We start from the raw sequence: 19,812 nt of genomic DNA, 5'->3' as shown, positions 1-19,812 counted from the left end.
TGACCTTGTCATTACCAGCAACAGCAGCTGCTTGTCCGGACGTCAGGAGTTCACCTGGAGGCCCTGCGCCTCCCTAACTTTGAACTCAGGGCGTTAGTCACTTTTGCATCACTCAGACAAAATACCTGACACCTCCAGCTCAAAGGAGAAGAGGTGTATTTTCCTTCAGGTTTTCAGTCCATAGTTGGCCAGCTGCAAGAGGGGGAAATACGGTGGAGAAGAACAGGGAAGAACAGCTGCTCACGCTGCCATGCAGCCAGAAAGAGAGACGGCACGCATCACAGAGGGACATAAATCCTCCAGTGCACGTCCAGCGACCTGCCACCTCTGACCAGACCCCGCCTCCAAACAGCAGGTCCACGATAGCACCGCACAGTCCCGTCCTCTCCCGACATCCCTGCCCATGAGCACATGAGGGTGTTGGGGACATACCGGTGTAAACCATGAGAGGTGCGGTTTCCTCCCAGGATCGTGCATTTCTCATGTGGATACTGCTCGACTGCTGGAGACTATTCCTCTTTGTTCTGATTCTTCCTTTCCTTTCCTTTCTTTCTTTCTTTTTTTCTTTCTTTCTGTCATTTGACTTTGGCTGATGCTACCTGAACCATAGACACACTGTCCCTGCTCTAGGATGGTTGGATTTACATTGTTTTTTGATGCTACAATGGGCAAAATTAATACATATTTAGTAGAAACCAGACTTTGAATTCTGATCTCCCTGCTGGAGCTCCCAGTCCAGGAGATACTAGGAAATCTCCCACCACAGAGACTCTTGAGTGACTGAGTGACCTGCAGTCAGTCTTCAGCCCAGAAGGCAACAGGAGACAGAACAAGCCAAGGCCAGCCTCACACCTACCCAAGAGTCAACTGCTTCCATGGGAACAGTGACAGAAACATGGGAGGAGGCCCTTCCTGCTGTGTGTTTTGGAGTCAGCTATGGGAGAAAATCAGAGGGGGAGAAAAATCTCTGCAAAGAAGTTGCCAAACCAACAGCCCTGAGATCCTGAGAGTCAGCTGCCCAGGACCAGGGCCATGTCAAACCTCGAGATGCCCCAGGCTGCAGCAGGTGACAGCTACGGAGGTGGGCAGGGCATGGCCATCGACCTCCAGCCACGCCCTGACCTCGTAGGTCACTCCTTCCTGATAGAGAACCGGGTGTCAGGCAGGACCCCACACCCCAGGAATGCAGAGACCTCTCAAACGCTCTGGCGTGCATTGCTTTGGTACAATGCATATCGCAGACCATCCTGAAGAGTCAAGCATAGGACCAAGTTCCACCGAGCAAAGTACCTCAAGCCCTCTTCAACTGAAGTAGTTCAAGACGCATATAATCACCCAGGAGTCTCAAATCTCAAACTGGGCATGGTTTCCATGACAACCAGTCTGTGCATAAGGCTTTGATGTTCAGGGCCTCATGGCATGAGAAATGATATAATTTTTTAGGTTCTGGTATTTCCAAGGGAGCCCTTCCCAGACATCTTTGAAGAGCGCTGCTTTTCCGCTGTAAAACCCAAAACAGCATGTTTACAAGCATGCCTGCTTACACAAGGGCTTTTATTCCAACAAATGTTCTCGGGCGTTAGATACAGCTCAGCTCTGATCTGCACGATGTCTCCCACCCCCACCTTCCTTCCTAGCAGTTCTTAATTAAGAAGGCTGAGGACCCAGACCGGGTTTTATTAGTCAAAACTAAAGAGAAAAAACAGGTTCGTAGGCATTGCAGGACTTAATAAACGAGCACAGATATTAAGGAAATGATGAGAAGCCTGTAATATTTGGCCTCTACAGGGCTCGTCAGAGGTGGGCTCCAGGGAGCCAAAGCAAAGGAGGTTGTGTCAGCAATTTGGGGAGTGGTAGAGACGGGGTCAGCGACAGTCAGGCACGGGGCAGAAGGTGCCGGGTGGCTGCAGGAAGGTACGGCCGTGTCCTCTTCCCAGTACCACGACTCTGCGGTCCCCGGCCTGTCTCCCACCTGAATGGCACTGATTTCCCTTCACAGATGAGGAAACCGAGCTAGAGAAGGTCAGAACCAAAATCACACTCCTGCGCTCTCTGACCCAAAGGCCCGTGTACGCATTGTATCCACACCGCACCCCAAAAACATGTAAAATCACTATGCATCAGTTATAACCAATCTATAATGTGTATGGAGTCGGAAGAGATCCAGAACAGCCAAAGCGATTTTTTTTTTTGTACCAGGGATTGAACTCACAACCACGCGCTTGCAAGGCAGGCCTTTATGCAGCTGAGCTAAATCCCAGGACAACCAAAGAGATCTTGAGGGGAGGAAAAAACAAAAAAATGGAACCATGGCAATTTCTGATTTTAAGTTTTATACTACAAAGGTAGAGTAACAAAAACAGCATGGAAACGGCATGAAGAAAAACATGGGACCAACGGAACCAACCAGAAGGCAAAAACAATCCCACGTGCCTGCTGCTGTCTGGTTTTTGACAAAGGTGTCATACACATAGATGGGAGGAAAGGCAGCCTCTTGAACAAATGTGCCTGGGAAACCGATTAGTCATGTACCAAACGAGGCCCCTACCACTAACCCTGCACGAAAATCAAATTAAAATCAGGTCAGAGACCTAGATACAAAAGCTGGCTCTTGGGAACTGCTCAAAGTCAAAGAGGGAGCCACAGAGACAGGCGAGGGCTTCCGGGACAATACCGGGAATCAACAGGCAGGGCTACGTCACATCACAAGCTCTGCACAGCAAAAGGACCGGCGGACAGTGAAGAAACCAGCTACGGAAGGGGCCAAATCGCCCGCTAGGCTAAGATTCTGTGTGGCCCGCCTTCGCTGTGTGAGCTATCAACTGACTTAAAGACAGCAGCTGAGATGCTGTCCACACCCAAGTTTATAACAGCGCAGGTCACAACAGCCGAGCTCTGGGAACGGCCAGGTCCCCATCCAGAGACGAGTGGACAGAGGAAAGGAACACAGGTAGAGGGGTGGGTGTGGACGTGGATGTATGGATACAGATAGAGACAGAGACAGAGACAGAGACAGAGATAGAGACAGAGAGAGAGAGAGAGAGAGACAGAAACAGAGACAGAGACAGAGATAGAGACAGAGACAGAGATAGAGACAGACAGAGATAGAGACAGAGATAGAGATAGAGACAGAGACAGAGACAGAGACAGAGATAGAGACAGAGATAGAGACAGACAGAGATAGAGACAGAGACAGACATAGAGACAGAGATAGAGACAGAGACAGAGATAGAGACAGAAATAGAGACAGAGATAGAGACAGAGACAGAGACAGAGATAGAGACAGAGACAGACATAGAGACAGAGATAGAGACAGAGACAGAGATAGAGACAGACAGAGACAGAGACAGAGAGAGACAGAGACAGAGAGAGACAGACAGAGACACAGACAGAGATAGAGACAGAGATAGACACAGAGACAGACATAGAGACAGAGATAGACACAGAGAGACATAGAGACAGAGATAGACACAGAGACAGAGATAGAGACAGAGACAGAGACAGAGATACAGATACAGATACAGATAGAGACAGAGATAGAGATAGAGACAGAGACACAGACAGAGATAGAGACAGACATAGAGATAGAGACAGAGACAGACATAGAGACAGAGATAGAGACAGACAGAGACAGAGACAGAGATAGAGATACAGATACAGACAGAGACAGAGACAGAGATAGAGATAGAGATAGAGATACATAGGAGGTATCTACCAGTGATGAATTAATTCAGGGCATTTGCAGGAACATGGGTGGGCCTTGAGGCCATAATGCCAAATGATGTAAGTCAGACACAGAGAGTTAGACATCACATGGTTTCTCTTCACATGAGAAAAAAATTATAAACAAACTAGAGTAAAATAAAGGCAGACACTTTGAAATTGAAGAAAGGGGTTAGGGAATCAGGGATAAGGGCGTCAAAAATTACCAAGATACGTTTATGCATAGAAATGTGCCCATTCCCCAGAGAGAATGTCACCACCCTGTACTGCACATGTACACTGATTCTTTAATTTAATTTTCAGTACAGTTTCATCAAAGGAACGCTGACCTTTAGGAACAGAGGGAGAAGGCTCAGCAGGCTCCTCTGACGTCCTTCTGGGGTCCTGTGTGTCACCTGCTGGTGCTCCAGGAACTTCCTTTCCAGCGTGTCCCAGAGCACCGTGGGGTCGGGGCTCTGCCCCCCGGGTGGGCAGTCAGGACCTCCTTCGTCTCGGGAGCCTGGGTCCTCAGCTCTGTCTTCGGCCTGTGGGAGCGCTCCCGCCTCCATGCTCGTCAAAGCAGATCTGAATCCAGAGCAAACAAAGAAAATAAAAAGCCCTGCCTGCATCGTCACTTCCTGGCCACCGCCTGCCCGCCGCGGGACAAACCCTGGGCTCATTCGGCGGCTCAGTTCCTCCTGAAGAGAGTTCCTCTCCGAACCTGAAACTCACTCAAATGAGGAAGGCTTTTAAAAAGGAGAGTCTGATTTAGGTGAAACCGAAATGTGAGCCAGTGTGTGCCAGGCGCCGGGCTGGGCTCCCCGCAGCTGTGCTTCTGCTCTGGGTGTGCGGGGAGAAACCCTCCGGGCCAAGAAAAAGAGCAACTGGACCCAGGTCCTCACAGGCGCCTCCAAGGCGAAAGCACGCTGGTTTTCCTAACCACCCCGTACTTTGAGAGTAAGCAAAGGAGTTGTGTAAATACGAGGCTGGGCAACGGTGGGTGTTTAAATGGTTAAGGAGCAGCACGGTGCCCGTCCTTTCTGAAGCCGGTCTGCAAGCCTTCCTCTGTGAGTCTTCCCGGGCGTGATCACAAATGTAAAGGCTGTGGCTGCCCAGGGCCATCGGGGGACGGCAGCTCAGACAAACACCACGGTGGGTCCCCGAGCGCCACAGAGCCCCACCTGGCGCCCTGGACCGCTGGCTCCTCCCGAGGGCACAGGGATGCTGAAAGTTCTGAACTGATTCGGGACACGGAGGCAGCCGTGACGGTGGAACTGGGCATTCCGGAGAGGAAACTTAGCAAAAAGATTGGGTGTGCTCAAAGCGCGGAGATCATTCTGAGGGGTTAAGAGCAACGCATCTTTTACTGTAGTAATTTTGTTTTAATTTAAACATTCACCCTGTGCTCAGCCATGCCTAATACTGTATCGGTATTTGTAAATGTATGAAATACTTCTTTAAAATTATTTATTTTTTAAATTAAGATACAATTTACGTACCATAGAGTTCACATATCTAAGGGTGTATAATTCCATTCTTGGGGTATATACTATCAGCAAGTTTTCAGGGTTGTAGCAATGTCTATGTGCACCATTTTTAACTTTTTTTTACATGCACACGTAAGTAGTGTAAATTTGTACACAGAATTGTGTGGCTACCGCCACCATTCACTCCCAGCCTTCCTGGCAGGTGTGGGAGTCTGCATCTGACCATCGCTTCCGCCTACCCCGTGAGTCGGGAGCGACAGACCCTGTATCCTTAGCACTGTGTTGGTTCACACCCCATAGCTGTGACCTCCTCTAGTGACCCCCTGAGTCCCCAAGCTTACAGAAGCCCTCTCCAAGGGCACCCAGGAACGGGCTGTGCAGGCCAGCAGTGTGGACTCAGGAGATGAAAACAGCCAAGACCCGATCCCCAGACAGGCAGCCCCCAGTTCTGCCTTTATTCATACCCTTGATTTTTCAGGCGTCCAGCCTTTGAGGTGAGTGGCAGTGACGGACAGCATAACAGGGGTTTGGGGTTTGTTTGTCTGTCATACAACAAACTCTAAGGACAGACCTAGATGTCCAGACTCCCTGCGTGAAGCACCTCAAACTCAACGTCGCCATGTGGAAACCTGCCCACAATCATAGGGTAGTGACCAGAGGGACACACAGAGGCAGGTCACCCGGAGTGTCTCTCTGGCCACACAGAGGAGGCACATCATACTTTGTGTCTGGTCTGGGCACACACTCCTTGGAGGCCAAAATGGGAGTTAGTTCCGCGTCACTTGGGAAAGTTTACCATTCCCCCTGAAACGTCCTCACACTTGGTTGTACAAATCTGTATGTCCCCGGCTTCTCTTAAATCACATGCTTCTTAGCTCAGACTTTATTTAGACAAATCATTTCTTTAATGGGTGAACAAATTGTGGTATATCCATGCAGTGGAATACTATACAACCCATTAAAATGGCATAAACTATTGACACACTAGGATCAACACATTAGGCCAAGTGAAAGAAACAAAACATAAAATATCTCAGTGAAAAGAATCCATTTATGTGAAACTAGAAAGCAAACAATCTCAGTGGATGAAAAAGATTAGCACCTCCTGGAGATTAAGAGTGGGGAAGACAGACTTTGATAGGCAGGGTCAAAATAGAATTTCCCGTGCTGTGATAATGTCTGGTACCAGTGTGGTAGTGGTTACACACACGTTTACATCTGATAAAACTTACAAAGTGTTAAGCTTAAGAAAAGTGTGGCACAGTTTGGCTCTGAAGGAGCACTAAAGGCCCGTGTGTTGAAAGCTCGGTCCCAAGCTTAGTGTTCTTGGCCATGATGGGAACTTTAAGAGGCAGCTACTAGTGGGCCTGGTGGGAGACCTTCTGGCTCCTGGAGGAGTGGCCTCCACAGACCTGGGGGTCCTTGCCCTCCCCGTGTCTGCCTTTCACCCCCATCATGAGCCTGGCTTCCTTGCAGGCTGCTGATTGGACGAAGGAGTCACTGGGCCAGGGACTGAGCCTCCGAAACTGTGAGCCAAAATGAACCCTTTCTCTAAGTGTATTATCATGGTGTTCTTCATATATGTGAATTCCAACTCCAAGTCAATTAAAAATTACACGGAGCACGAAGATTCAGTTGCCCGTGGAAAAGCAGAACATAAAACAATGTAAAATTCAGTCAGAAAGCATTTTCTTGCTACAAAAGTGATGTCAGTTCATTGTCGAAACCCGAGAAGGAAGACAATAAAACCAGAAAACCAATCGCTAATAGTTCAGCTTCTGTCTGTGACGATGTCACTAATAAGAATATCTTTTAATATTGCAGATGCAAGATTTTTTACTTACACTTTGATTTAACTGGGCGTCTGGCTGGGGCTTGGGAACGGCTCTTGGTTTTGGGGGGAGTTGAACCCCGGGAAGGACGGCGGGGCTGCCCACACCCAACTCCGTCCCTGCCTTGGGCAGGCTGTCCTCAGCTTTGCTCCCCAGTGTGTCTGCTCCTTGGACATCCGTCCCCACGCCGCCCCCTGGAGCACGGCCCCCTCCCCAAGGCCAGGAGTCTGCACACCGCATTTCCGGGCCCAGGGCTTCCCGTGTGTCACCGTTTTGCTCAGCATTATGTCCCTGGACCCGAGCGTTCATCAAGTCGGCCTCCACCTTGCACCCCAGAGGGGACATCACACGCTATTTACCTGTCTGTTCCCAAAGTGACCTGAGATGGCTCATTGTACGACTTCCAGTCTGCACACAGGGCTGCGGGGACAGGTCCGTGCAGGTCCCTCGCAGGCAGCCAAAGATGGTCTCCGCAGGAGCAGCTTACAGACGCACGCCTGCCCAAGGCCACCCGGTCCCACAAGACGGCTCCGGAAGCCTGCGTCACCGCCCTGCTGCACCAGGCGCCCGAGGACTCTGTCACTTCACAGCCACCTCTGTGGCCTGCTCCAGCCCTCCAAGCTGCAGTCACCCCACCATCCCGTCAAGCCACGGAACGCGATCCTCGCTCCCGAGGGCCCGCTCTGCGAGCTGACTTCTCCTAACCTGAGCCTACTTTTCTGTAGAAGCTTTGTTTCTTGTTTTACGAGACAGAGAATGTTCTAGAAGTCAGGTCACCGCGGTCAGCGCTGCTGTGACCATGTCTTGAGTCTGCCTCTTCCTGGTTACTCGGGATCAATTCCCGGAGTCCCCACAGGCAGGGCTGGACCTAACGGTGGGTGAACTGTTCAGACTCTTAGCCCATTTTTCCCCAAAGTGGGATCTTAACTTTAGTTAAAATTTTGGGTTTTGTTCATCGTGGATTTTTTGCATTCATTTGGTTTTTAACCATAGTGCATAATTTATCATTGCCTTCATCCCGAGGCAAGCTGGCACCTGGAATCAGACTGCTGTTTACATACAGCAAAGTACTACTCTGCCATAAAGAAGGATAATCTGGGTTCATTTTGCAGGAAAATGGGTGAACTCAGATGAGACCATAATGTTTAGTGAAATAAATCAGAGGCACAAGCTTAAATATCTCATGATTTCACTTATATAAGGAGCTCAAAGTACATATAAAATAAAAAGAAAAAGAAAAATAGATCCTAGAAAACAGGGAGGTAGATCGCTTGCAGGTGGAAGGGGGACCAGGAGACGGAAAGGCTACGGCCAGAATTAAGATGCACCCTGTGCAGGCACCAGCTTCCCGTGAGGAGTGTCATCACTGCATGCTACAAAAATGAACTAATAAAAATAAAACCTAAAAACAGAGTTGCATTCCAGCATGGGTGCCTAGCAACAGGCCTCAGCCTCTCCTCAGGGCTTAAAAAACCCAGAAAGCCACATCCCCACGAAGCACCAGCTGTGCAAAAGAGAGATCACTGTGCTCGTGATGAGCTGGGACCAAGTAGATGCTCAATAAACAAAACACTCCTGATCGCTGAGTCAGGGAAAGGGCGGATGCAGCGGCCGGAGCTCGGCCCCTTCCTCTCCTCTCCCTCCCGCTCCTCCGGGAGCTGCGTGTCTGCCTTTCTGCCAGACGCTTACCTTGGTTCTCCCAAACATGCAACAGTACTGTGTCGCCTCAAACTGCCATCCATGACACCGAGGGCCCACCCTCGTCCCTTCTCAGTCTCCCCTGCCCACATGGAGCCATTCATCCCTGGGGATTGGTGCCCTTGAGCTCTGTGCCATCACTGTCCTGTAAGGGTCACTGTGTGGTCGGCCATCTGAGGAGCAGCTCAATGCCCCCGTCCAGGAGGATCAAGCAGCGAGTCAGCACTGGCCTCCGGATCAGACCCACAAGGCCCAGACACAGCACCCAGCAGTAAGCAGCAGTGGCCGTGCCCAAGGTCACCATCCCCTCCTCCCAGCTGCCCGGTTTACCGAACCGAAACGCTCCCCTCACCTTCGGGAAGGCCCAAGGATTTTTGAGAAACAAGAAATAAATGAGGATCCGTGAAGCGGCCCGGAGTTGCTGTCTGACTCACATCAGGGCTGTGGCTGCCCATCCCGTCCCGTCCCATCCGCCCTGCGCCTGCTTCTGCTCGCTCGTCCGGAGGGGAACGGGGTGTCCCCGCAGGTGAGGACCCGCTGTGCAAAATCTACCTCGACACCCAAGGGCGTCCTGCGTGGGTGCCACCAGGAGCTGCAGTACACAGGAAGAAGGGTGGCATGGAGACAAGGGTCCTGGGGCCGTCTCATGGGGCCAGGGAAATTAGTGCACTACGTGTAAAAATTAATGCAAATTAATGCAAAAAATGTGTGATGAATAAAACCCCCAAGTGTCAGCTAAAGTCAGGACCCTAACCTGCAGCTCCCAGACTCATCCCCTCCCCTTGGCTTGTCCCTGTGGGAATACAAACTCGGGGCGCTCTTCACCAGCATCAGCACCTTAAACGCACAGACTCCAGCCAGGCGGCTGGGGTCAACGCAACGGGCATAGACAGAGCAGAGAGACCCATGCCTGCCTTTGCACCCTCCTCTTCTCCTGGCAGGACTAGGGGATGAGTACTTACCCATGCCAAGCTGGCATGGGCATTTCCGGGCACCTTTTCATCTCCCCTCCCCCATCCTCAGCAATCCCGGATGGCACTGCTCTAAGGGCGGAGAGAAGGCTGCCCGAGCCCCGTCCCCAGCCAGCCACGCCGATTCCCTGCTTGGTGGGCCTGCAGGGACCTTGCAGCCTGGCCTCCTCCCAGCCAGACTGGAGCCGCTGGTGGGGACAGGAGACACAGATCAGGGCCCAGCCCACCCTGGCCACCACAGCAGCGTCCCGAGGTCATTCTGAGGGTCTGCAGTGAGCAGAGGGGGAGGGAGGGAGGGACGGTCCGAGGCCTCAGCAGCACCAGGCAGCCCTAAGCTGGCTTCTGGGAGTCCCTGCCCCAGCATCGGGCCCTCCACAGTCCTGGCCCAGGGTGTCATCTGGAGCCCAGGGGAGCTCCAGGGCTACCACTGTCTGCTGCTGGATGGATGAACTCCCTGAGGGCTGTTTGCACCCTGATTTGCTGTGAGAGTCGTGCAGAGAGGCAGGGGTCCAGGGTGTGGGATGTGACACAGAAGCCCTAGGAGATCAGGTATCCGGAGAAGCTATTCCAGGCCACAAAGATGCGTGGAGCAGTCCTGAGCGTGGGTCGGAGGCAGCCTGGGCCCCACGCCATAGCCCGTGAGAGGAAGAGCTGCTTAGAAGGCACGGAGGCCACGGTGACCCTGCTCTTTACTGTCGCGTCTGTGACTTCACCCTTCTCCGGCTGCAGGGATTTGGTCATCCCTGGGCTCTGGAGCTGGGGAAGCTCTCAACCAATTGGCACAGGACAGAAGCACATGTGTGAGCCGATTCCCTCCAAGGCCAGGTCCTGGCTGCCTGCTGCAGATGCCCATACCCCTGTCTTACCCTGCAAAGACAGCCTCCACCCTACCCGCGGCTTTCAGAAAAAAGACTCCCAGTCCAAAACAGACACCCAGGGTGGGGCGAGGCCACACCCGCGTCAGGTCTGCACAAAAAGGACAGTGTTCCTGTGGAAGAGAGACAGAGAAAATTCAGGGATGAGGTCAGAAGCAGCAGGAGACAGAGCAGCCTGGAGAAAATCAGACCCAAGAATTTGCAGAAATGGTCAGAACATCGGGGTCCTGCAGGAGGCAGTTCGGGGCCTGAGGGCACTGTCTGCAAGGGGAAGCCAGGCAAGGAGGCAGGGGCAGGCGTGGGCACCAAGGGGAGGCTGGTGGCAGGTGGTAGGCGCCAGCTTGCTTCCTGGGCATCCTTGCCCAGCACAGCTGAGACCTGCAGCCCACCCCAGCCTCCAGGAGAGCCTGTTGGCCCTGAAACTTGCACGTCCCTGGAGACATTGCTAAAACCCAGATTTCTCAGGGCCAATCCCACGGCTTCCCTGTCAGTAGGGCTGGTGGGGCTCAGACTTTTAACAAATCCCCAGGGTGCAGAGGCACCTGAGCACGACCGCTCGGTGAGGTTCTGCATCACACAGGTGCCCTGGAGAAGGACTCTGGGAACAGAAGCCCCGCCACCTGGCCCTGATCACCTTCATCAGCGGACCAAAGCAGACAGCCCTAGGCACTAAGGGCCTCACTGACAGTCACTCAGCCCCGCGCTGACCCCAAAGGTGGGCTCAGGGTGCCGTGCAGGGGAGGAGCCCATGGCTCCCTGCAGCGTGGTCTGCCTGATCCCAAGCCTCTCTGCCGTCTGCTCCCCTGGCCAGCCAGCCCCTTGAAAGCTATCCTTGTCCCTAGCTGCCTCCAGCCACCCACCCTGCATTCAGACCCTGTCCATCCCCAAGGCCAGGCTGCCTCCAGCAGTACCCCCAAGGCTCCTACTAAACCCTGGTCTACCTCTGCCTGAGTGAGCCCTGGTGACAGCTGTCTGAGCCACACGTCTGCAGCTGTAAAATGGAACGATGTCTACCTTGCAAGCCTACGGCAGAGATAAAGCCGGCCACTGTGTGGGAGCGTGTCGGGGGCCAGCGACTGTCCACACAGTGCTCTGCTCTTACCTTGCAGGCCTTGTGACAGCTCCAGCCGGCACCACGTGGCTCCTCCCCATCCCATGCCATCACTTTGGTCTGCATTTAGGACCCTGTCTGAGGCCAAGTGAGCTGTCCCAGCCCCATGAGAAATCTCCACATCACGCCCACTTTACACCAGCTGGCTGCCCGATTCGTGCAGTCATGGGTTTCCCACTGCAAGCAGTGGGTTTGAGAATGCACGCAGATGGGCTGGAGCTGAGGCCTGTACCCCCATGAGGAGGGACCCCAGGATGCCAGCGCTGTCCCTGAGATTTCGAGCCTGAGGTAGATGCAGAGCAGGTGGACCTCGCAGGCAGGGCAGCAAGAGCAGAAGAGAGGCAGAGGACAGGAGCTTGTGGTCACCACTGCTGGAGCCCAGCAGTCCAGCAGGCCAGTGTCTCCACTTCCTCCCTGTCCCTTCAGGCAAAGCCCAGCACCCAGGGCCTCCAATCTGCCTGGGAGGACCAGAGGGAGGAGGCCGCCCGGATGGCTCTGGAACACAGGAATTCCTCTGAAGACAGGCCCAGCAGCTGGCAGAAACCAGGGGCTTCCAGCAACTTACAGAAGCTCAGGACTTCCCTTTTCGAGTCCCAGGCCATGCCACACTCCAGGCCAGCACACACCTCTGCAGGTTCAGCAGCAGCCATGAGGAACGGGAACTCAGGGCGGCCTGCAGGAGGGGCTGGTTTTATATCTGCATTTGGTTCCTGAGTTCCACATAGCCAGAAACAGCCAGGGAGCGGTTCCCCTGCAGAGGCCTCTCAGCTCAGCAATGGTGCAGACACCGTTGGAGGCTCCAAGACATGGCTGGGACAGCTCGGTATCAACAGGTCAGCCCTCATCGGGAGCCTCTCCCATGCTGAAACTACTCAGCAGCTTGGCCCCCACCAGGAGGACATGAAATATTTCCTGAGTCACCACTGCAGGGGTAAAGTGATGGTCACCAACACTCACGAGGCCTCTGGTTGCACCTACCTGTAAGGTAGGCATCAACAGACAGACAAAGCAAGATGCACATACCCAGGTACAGGAGAAGCAAGTAATTTACCTGTAATCGAATACTAACAGGCATCAGAATCAAGGTCAGTGTGTCAGGTTTCGCACTCTGACCGTCATCTCCTTTCACGGGATTCTGGGTGTTACGATCAAACCCTTTCCTTCCCTAATTTCACACCCCACCCCCAAAGGGGTCCAGCTGAATAAACTCTGCACACACCTGGCCCTCCTCGGGCTACACCCATGCACAAGGGGCCGCGTGAGGTCCCATCGAGGTACAGCAAGGGGAAGCTGGGTAGGAGCCCCCGTGGGGTCAGGCAGAGTCCAGGTCCACATGGTGTCATCCCCGTGTGACCTCCCCCAGCCCCCTGGAACTCCTGCTATTCAGCCTTCCGTTCTGCTCATGAAAAAGTCCTGGCCCTGCACTTCAGGCCAGAAAGTCCCTGTTCAGGGACCCCACAGAGCAGACTCAGCTCCTGACTCAGGAAACGAGCGTGGATCAGCACTGTGCAGACAGGGAAGGGCAGATGAAGAAGTGTAAGCTCTGCTCTCCAGACCCGAAAGCAACCTCGGGGTTTTGCAGAAAAGGGGAACCAAGGCACAGGTCAGGGCTTTCGTGTGGTCGGCAGGGTGGGTGGCCCTGGTCAAGCAGGTCTGGGTGGCCCCTCATCTCAGGACTGGTTCCCTTCCTGGGTAATGTCCCCCATTGAAGGCCGGGGTGACCTCAGCAGGGTCTGCAAGGCTCTGCGTTTCCTGGGGCCACAGGCTTAGCACCAAGGCTGGAGACGAGAGCCAGATGCTTTAAGAACTGGCAACCGAACATCCCCAAAACTTGCCTTGGTGTCCTCAGTGTCAAAGCAGGATGAGCTAGGATCAGTCCTAGAGCTTTGGCAGATGGGGAGGGGACCAAGAAAGGGACGGGAAAAAGAAGCAAGATGTCTTCCGCCCGTGGACAAACTCCCCGGGATGAGTGCAACCATCAGCACTGCAAACGCCTATTAATGTAAACAACAGTTTAAGGCTAACGAGCTTATTGCACAGGACCCTGTGTGGGGACAGAGCTGCCCCAGAGTTTGGGGTGATGCAGTGTGCAGGCGGAGAGGACAAGCGCCATCCTGGGCACCGCAGCCCGGCCTGTGTGTCACCCTCGAGTCCCCCCACTGAGGGTTACGTCAATTGTGAAAGCCACAGGGATTTCATTACAGAGCTTCAGAGGGGGAACAAAGCGAAATACGTGAAAAATGAAACCGTCCTGACACAAAACCATGAGAGCAAGGAAGAGTCTCTCAGAATGGGCCCACGCTTAGGCGAGTGACCGCAGGGAGTGCTGTGGGCAGCGGCCGTGGCCCTCTGCGTGACCAGCCCGGCCTTCCTTTCCCTCACCAGGTCCCCGTGTCTGCGGCCCCGGGGGGGCGGGGGGAAAGGTCACAGTGCCCCCAGGTGTGTGCCCGGAAGACCAGAGTGAGCAGGAGCTGTGTTCTGATGGCCCCTAGCTCAAGCACTCCTTTGTTTCGTCTTGGGGTATTTTTTCAGTTTGGTTTGAGTTCTCCTCCCCCTCCTCCCCCTCCTCCTCCTCCCCTCCTCCTCCTCCCCCCCCTCCTCCTCTCCCTCCTCCTCCCCCTCCTCCTCCTTTCCCTCCTCCTCCTCCTCCTCTTCTCCTTCCTCCTCCTCCTCCTCCTCCTCTTCTCCTTCCTCCTCCTCCTCCTCCTTCTTTTACCCCTAGGGACTGAATCCAGGGACTAACATCAAACTACATCCCTGGTCCTTTTTTTTTTTTTTTTGAGGTAGGGTCTCCCTAAGTCATTAAGTTTCCTATTTACAGAAACAGAAAGCTAGTCACAAGCTCAGGCTCTATGTGCAATTTTATCTTTTCTACCAACCACATGAAAAAAGTAAAAATAACTAGATAAAATTAAACTTTCAATTATATATTTCTTTAACCCAATAGGTCCTCCATCCATCAGCAGATCCAATTGCCCTCAAGTAAAAAGCACTGGGGAAAACAGGTGCACCTGCAAACACTTTAGAGACGTCTTTTCTTTCACTATTCCCTAAATAGCATTATCTAATCATATATATATATATAGTATTGTGTGTATACAGTATAACAATATTGCTATATTATATTATGTGTATACAATATAACAATATTGCTATTTTATATATTATATTGTATTATATTATGTGTAGACAGTATAACAATATTGCTACATTATATTACATAGCTTTGCATGTCGAAATATTGCTGGTGATCTTGAGATGGTAAAGGCAAGGAAGAATTGTGTTGTAGGTTGCTACTTTACTTAAAGAACTTTTGCATAAAGGATTTGAGGGTCCTTGGCAGGTTTCTGGAGCCAAGCTCACAGATACAGAGGGGTAGCCATATATGCAAATATTTTTATTTCAATATGTAGTCAACATTTTAAGCGCTAATGAAGATCTGTTGTCAGCCTGTAACATCTCTGAGATCCAGAGCATATTAAGCGCACAGCACCCCGCAGCGCAGCCTGGCCCCGTTTCTACTGCGGTGCGGTGCACGGCTTCCCCAAGAGGGAGAGCACAGCTCCGAGGCTTACGCTTCCCACAGGAACCCAGCCACAGGCTCGGGAAGGCTCCTGCAGGTCCACCTGGACTGCCACGGTCAGCAGCGCTTGGAGGGAGACGGTGGATGCAAAGCCTCGCTGTAAATAAAACAGGAGGTGGCCCGGGGTGGCCACGGAGCTCCAGGAAGCGCAGGGTCCCCTTTTCCTCCGGTAAGGATTGCTCCTCTCCACCCCAGGTGGCCGAACTGTCACAAGGCCCAGGACAAGCCAGCCACCAGCGTGGCCTCTCCCCACAGTGTCTCGTAGGCAGCCGGGATTCCCAGATCAACTCTTTCCCCAACAGCCGCCGCCTCCCAGCGCCATCACCGCCCTGCACCCAGGCTGTGAGGCGCAGTCCCCTGCTCCGGCCTCTGTCGCTTCCTCCGGACTGTACGTCCGCAGCATCATGACCTCCCCTCAGGACAGTGTCTCCTTCTGAACAAGGCTCTGACCGCTCTCTATCTCTGCACCGCAGCTCCAGGGAGCCACCGCCACCCAGCCCGGCTGCCACTCGCGCGTCTCTGGTGACAGCCTCCCTTCCCTCTGCTCCCTGACGATCTGTCGCGCACACAAAACCAGATGAGTCTTCTTTGAAATACAAGTCTTCATTAGCAACAGTAAAAACAAGTCTTAACAGCACGGGGGTAATGTAAAATATAAATCACCCAGGAATCCATGTAAAAAAAAAAAATGAGGCACCAGTTTAATGAAAGAAATTGTAAAATTTTACTAAAGTACTTTAAAGAAAACTTAAGTGAGGAAACAAACCGTATTCATGTATCGGAAGACTTTACTTTTTTGTGGAACTGGGGACTGAGCCCAGGGCACGCACGCCGAGCTACATCCACAGCCTTTTTTTATTCAGTTTAAGATGCAGTGGCACTGAGTTATCTGGGATAGACTTAAACTTGGGATTCAGAGTGCTGCGATTCTAAGTATGCACCACTGTGCCGTTAAAAAGCTCATTTTCATAAAGATATTAGTTCTCCCCAAGTTGTATTCAGAACCAACATGAACATGTCTGTTGAATTTGGTTCTAAGCTTCAAAGAAGAAAATTAATAAAAGTAGCCAAGAAACAACAGCAGGAGAGGAGCCAGGGAGTCAGCTCAGCGGCACAAGCTCCTGCCTGGCAAGCACAAGGGCCTGAGTTCTTTCCCCGTACGAGGAAAAAAAGAATGGTAGAAGAAGAAAAAACAGTGGGGAAGTCTTCCTAGATGTCAAAATTATTTATAAACTTAAAATAAGCAATATTATTTAACATTGGCAAACTGTAAACAGCCCGGAAAGGGACTCACATCCACATGATGACTTGTGTAATTCAGCAGCTAAAAATGTCTTTTTTCACAAATGGAGCGCTCTTGGCTATCCACATGAGGAATGCAAAATCTTAGGAAGTGTACATCATCCCTACCTCGCCCCATGCAGAAAGGCCATTTCCAGGCGGACATGAGACTGAAAGGCACAAGATAAAGTTCTTCCATTTGTGAAAATAATTTTATGACCTCAGAGTATGGAGCATACTTCACAGCTTATAAGAGCTCCCGTAAAGGAACCGGTAGACAAGTCAAACTTGTTGGAAATTAATCAGCTCAGTCACTGACAGAAATCACAACGCAAGGAAATTAGGCACAAACTAGAGAAAAATAACCATGACCAAAATACTAACGCCACCAGTATAGCAAATCAACAGGATAGAACATGATAAACCCACAGAGAAAAGGCCGCCACCTACTCAACAGCGCCCAGCAGTGGCCGAGGTGCGAAGCGGGCCACAGGGCTGCTGACCGGGGTACCCGGGGTACCAGGCCTTGCCCGCCTGCCAGCTCTGCGAGGTTGCGGTCAGCCCCTGGCTACTGCACCTAACCTAGAGATGCCTTGAGGTAACAGGAGATGTGTGTGGCTCTGTGCAAATGCCCCTCCACTTGGTGTAAGAGATTATTCTGTGCGGGGTCCAGGACAATCCCCCAGGTGCAGTCACCTTGGGGAACAGCACAGCATCACCTGCTGAGGCTGAAGGTCAGCTTCCCTCCCGACCCCGAGCCCATCGCCAGGAGAAAGCCTTGCACACGTCCCTGGACACACTCACAGGAAGAGCCCGCGCTGCACCCTGAGAATTGGAGTTAAACCCTAGCGACACCGAAGGGCCCCTCAGCAAGGTCTCGGAGAGGCACACGGAGGATAGTTACCACGAGCACATTACAGGCCTGTCCAGCAGCGCAGAGGGACCTCAGGACACCACCGGAGCCGATTGAACAAGTTCGAAAGAACATAATTCCGTGTTTATAAAGTTCAAAAATGCACCAAACTAGATCACATTTATTCGAGCATTTGCACACATGGAGTAAAACCAGGGAAGAAAAGCACAGAAACAATAAATCCAGATGGGGGAGGCGCTCGTGTGTTGGGGGCGGATTCCCCGAAGGCATTAGGATGAGGAGGGTCGTCGGGGACGAGGAAGCCAGGGGCTGGCTGGGTCTGAACACTTCTGCACAACCCAATTTTTCTGGCTTGCCTTTTCCAGCTACTCGACCTAGGAAATCTCCTAGCTGGCCTCCAAGGCCTGGCTGACCCGGCTGAGGATGCGGCCCAGAGGAGCAGGAGGGACCCCAGCTCCGCGCTCCCCAGAGGCCCAGAGGCCCGGGGGCGAGAGTCACCCTCTGCGGCTGCTGCAGGGACACACTGCCCCAGAGAGGACTCGGCCTGTGGTGGGAGATGAGGACCAGAGGGGGACCCCGGGGTGGCTCAGAGGACCCCAGAGTCACAGCCGCAGTGCACACGGGAGCCGAGGGGCCCTGATCCCTCCCAGCAGCTCCTCCCACACCCAGGGCCGACCGCAGCCCGGCCACTGGAGGGCACTCGGGCCGGGCTGGCTTCCAGGTCACTCGGGCAGTGGCCGAGGCCCAACCCAACACCCTGCAAGCGGCCGGTGGGACCGAGGTGGCCTACCTGGGGCGCGTCAGGGCCTGCGGGCTTCCACCAGCGTGGGTGCCTCCATCCCGGGCAGCCCTTGGGGCTTGAGAAGGGCCGGCTGCCCGGCAGCCTCGTTTCACTATGAGGCGAAGGGCCTCTGCTCGCTTCCTGGGGAAAGCAGAAGTGGAACTCAGGGCTGCCGGCCACACACACACACACACACACACACACACACACACACACACGCACGCTGGCACAGGCGCAAGAGCACACACACGCATGCGTGCATGCACACACACCATCCAGGGGTGGCTCTTGAGTTCTCCAGCCGGCGTGGCCTCTGCACACAGGGTCCTGAGCTGAGCTGTCCACAGCTGAGGACCGAGAAGCAATGCCCAGCTCTGCAGCAAAGGACTAAATCCCGCGTCCCTGCGACCACCAGCACCTGCAGACCTTGCCAAGCCCCAGACGACTGCAGACAGCCGAGGCGAGCAACTGGAAGACTGGAAGCAGGGACAGGGCCCGGCTGTCGGCTCCCACCCACCAGGCACAGAGAGCCCGGCCTTCCTGGCCTCTTTATCCCCAGATCCCCACTGGAGCCTCTGAGGTAGATGACCAGCTGTGGGGCAATACAACTAAGTGACCGTAATAATGACAGGAAAATGTGAATCACAGACCTGAGTTCTCTGTGACAACTCACAAGAGCAAAACCAGATACAGCATCTAGGAACAGGTGAAGGAAATGTGGCCTGTCTATGCCGTGGAATATTAGTCAGCCGTGAAAAAGAATTGGCTCCTACCATTTTCAGGAAAACAGAAGGAACTGGAGCTCAGAAAGACAAGCGTGCACACTTTCTTTCACACACAGGACCTAAAGGAGAGAAATGGTGTGAAAGTAGAAGGGGACTATTAGAAAAGAGGAAAAGGAGGGAGAAGGAGAGGAGGTCATGGGGAGACACAATCCAAGTACGCTTTATGTGTGTACAGACATGCCAAAATGAGGTCTGTATCGATCATATGCACCAATAGAACAAAAAAATCCACTTCTCCGAGATGCATGTCTGATGCTCGCGCCTGTGATTATGTCCTGAGAATCATGCCGTACTGTGCCTGCAGGGCCAGCAGGCGAGCGCCATCCCCTGCTCCCCGAAGCAGCCCAGCTCCTCGGAGTCACAGCAAGTGACAGACCACAGTGACATCTCCTGCCCTCCCAGGTCACAAGCACACGGACAGCACTGGCTGTGGAGCTTTATCTCGGCCACAGAGACGACAGCCGGAGGAAGAGATGTGCCCGGCTATGACCTGGGGCTCCAGACTGGGGTCCCTACACCCCAGCATCTATCCTCCCACCACCCACAGCAGAGAGCAGACAGACACCGGGAGGGCGAGGACGCTGCAGACCATCCTGCGAGAAGCCACGGGTGCCCACCAAGGCGCTGGGTGTCACCATGCCAACCAGAGTGGGTTGCACTTTCTTTTAAGGCAGCAAATTGCAATCCACTGTGAGAGCATCTCCAAGTCCCCCTCAGAGTGTCACCGGAGGCTCAGGCTCCTCTACTCAGCCTTAAAAGCCTCTCTCCCGTCCACGGAGACCTCAGTGTCCTCAGAGAGACCCTGGCCCGGAGATCCTTTCACAAGCAGCCG

At 53.1% G+C, this 19,812-nt stretch overlaps 1 protein-coding gene across 5 annotated transcripts in view; it reads right to left on the bottom strand.

Annotated features, from left to right (window-relative positions):
- Positions 1–18,358, bottom strand: part of Wdfy4 (WDFY family member 4) — a 216,713-nt gene extending 198,355 nt beyond the window's left edge. Inside the window, exons 1-2 of one of the 5 annotated variants that reach the window (XM_013148615.3) lie at positions 18,205–18,358; positions 4,053–4,287 (exon numbers count right to left, since the gene is read on the bottom strand). In XM_013148615.3, the coding sequence (XP_013004069.1) occupies positions 4,053–4,271 (219 nt within the window). In that variant the 5' untranslated portion in view covers positions 4,272–4,287; positions 18,205–18,358. Of the gene's footprint in view, positions 1–4,052; positions 4,288–4,883; positions 5,392–18,204 lie in introns of those variants that run through there. The other 4 variants (XM_063233765.1, XM_063233764.1, XM_063233763.1 and 1 more) reach the window with 4 other exon arrangements.
- Between the last annotated feature and the right edge of the window lie 1,454 nt (positions 18,359–19,812).

Source organism: Cavia porcellus, unplaced genomic scaffold, assembly GCF_034190915.1.
Source record: "Cavia porcellus strain 051 isolate PalLab524CR breed Dunkin Hartley unplaced genomic scaffold, mCavPor4.1 scaffold_23, whole genome shotgun sequence".
Classification (NCBI taxonomy): domain Eukaryota; kingdom Metazoa; phylum Chordata; class Mammalia; order Rodentia; family Caviidae; genus Cavia; species Cavia porcellus.
This window is presented reverse-complemented; position numbering and strand designations above follow the sequence as displayed.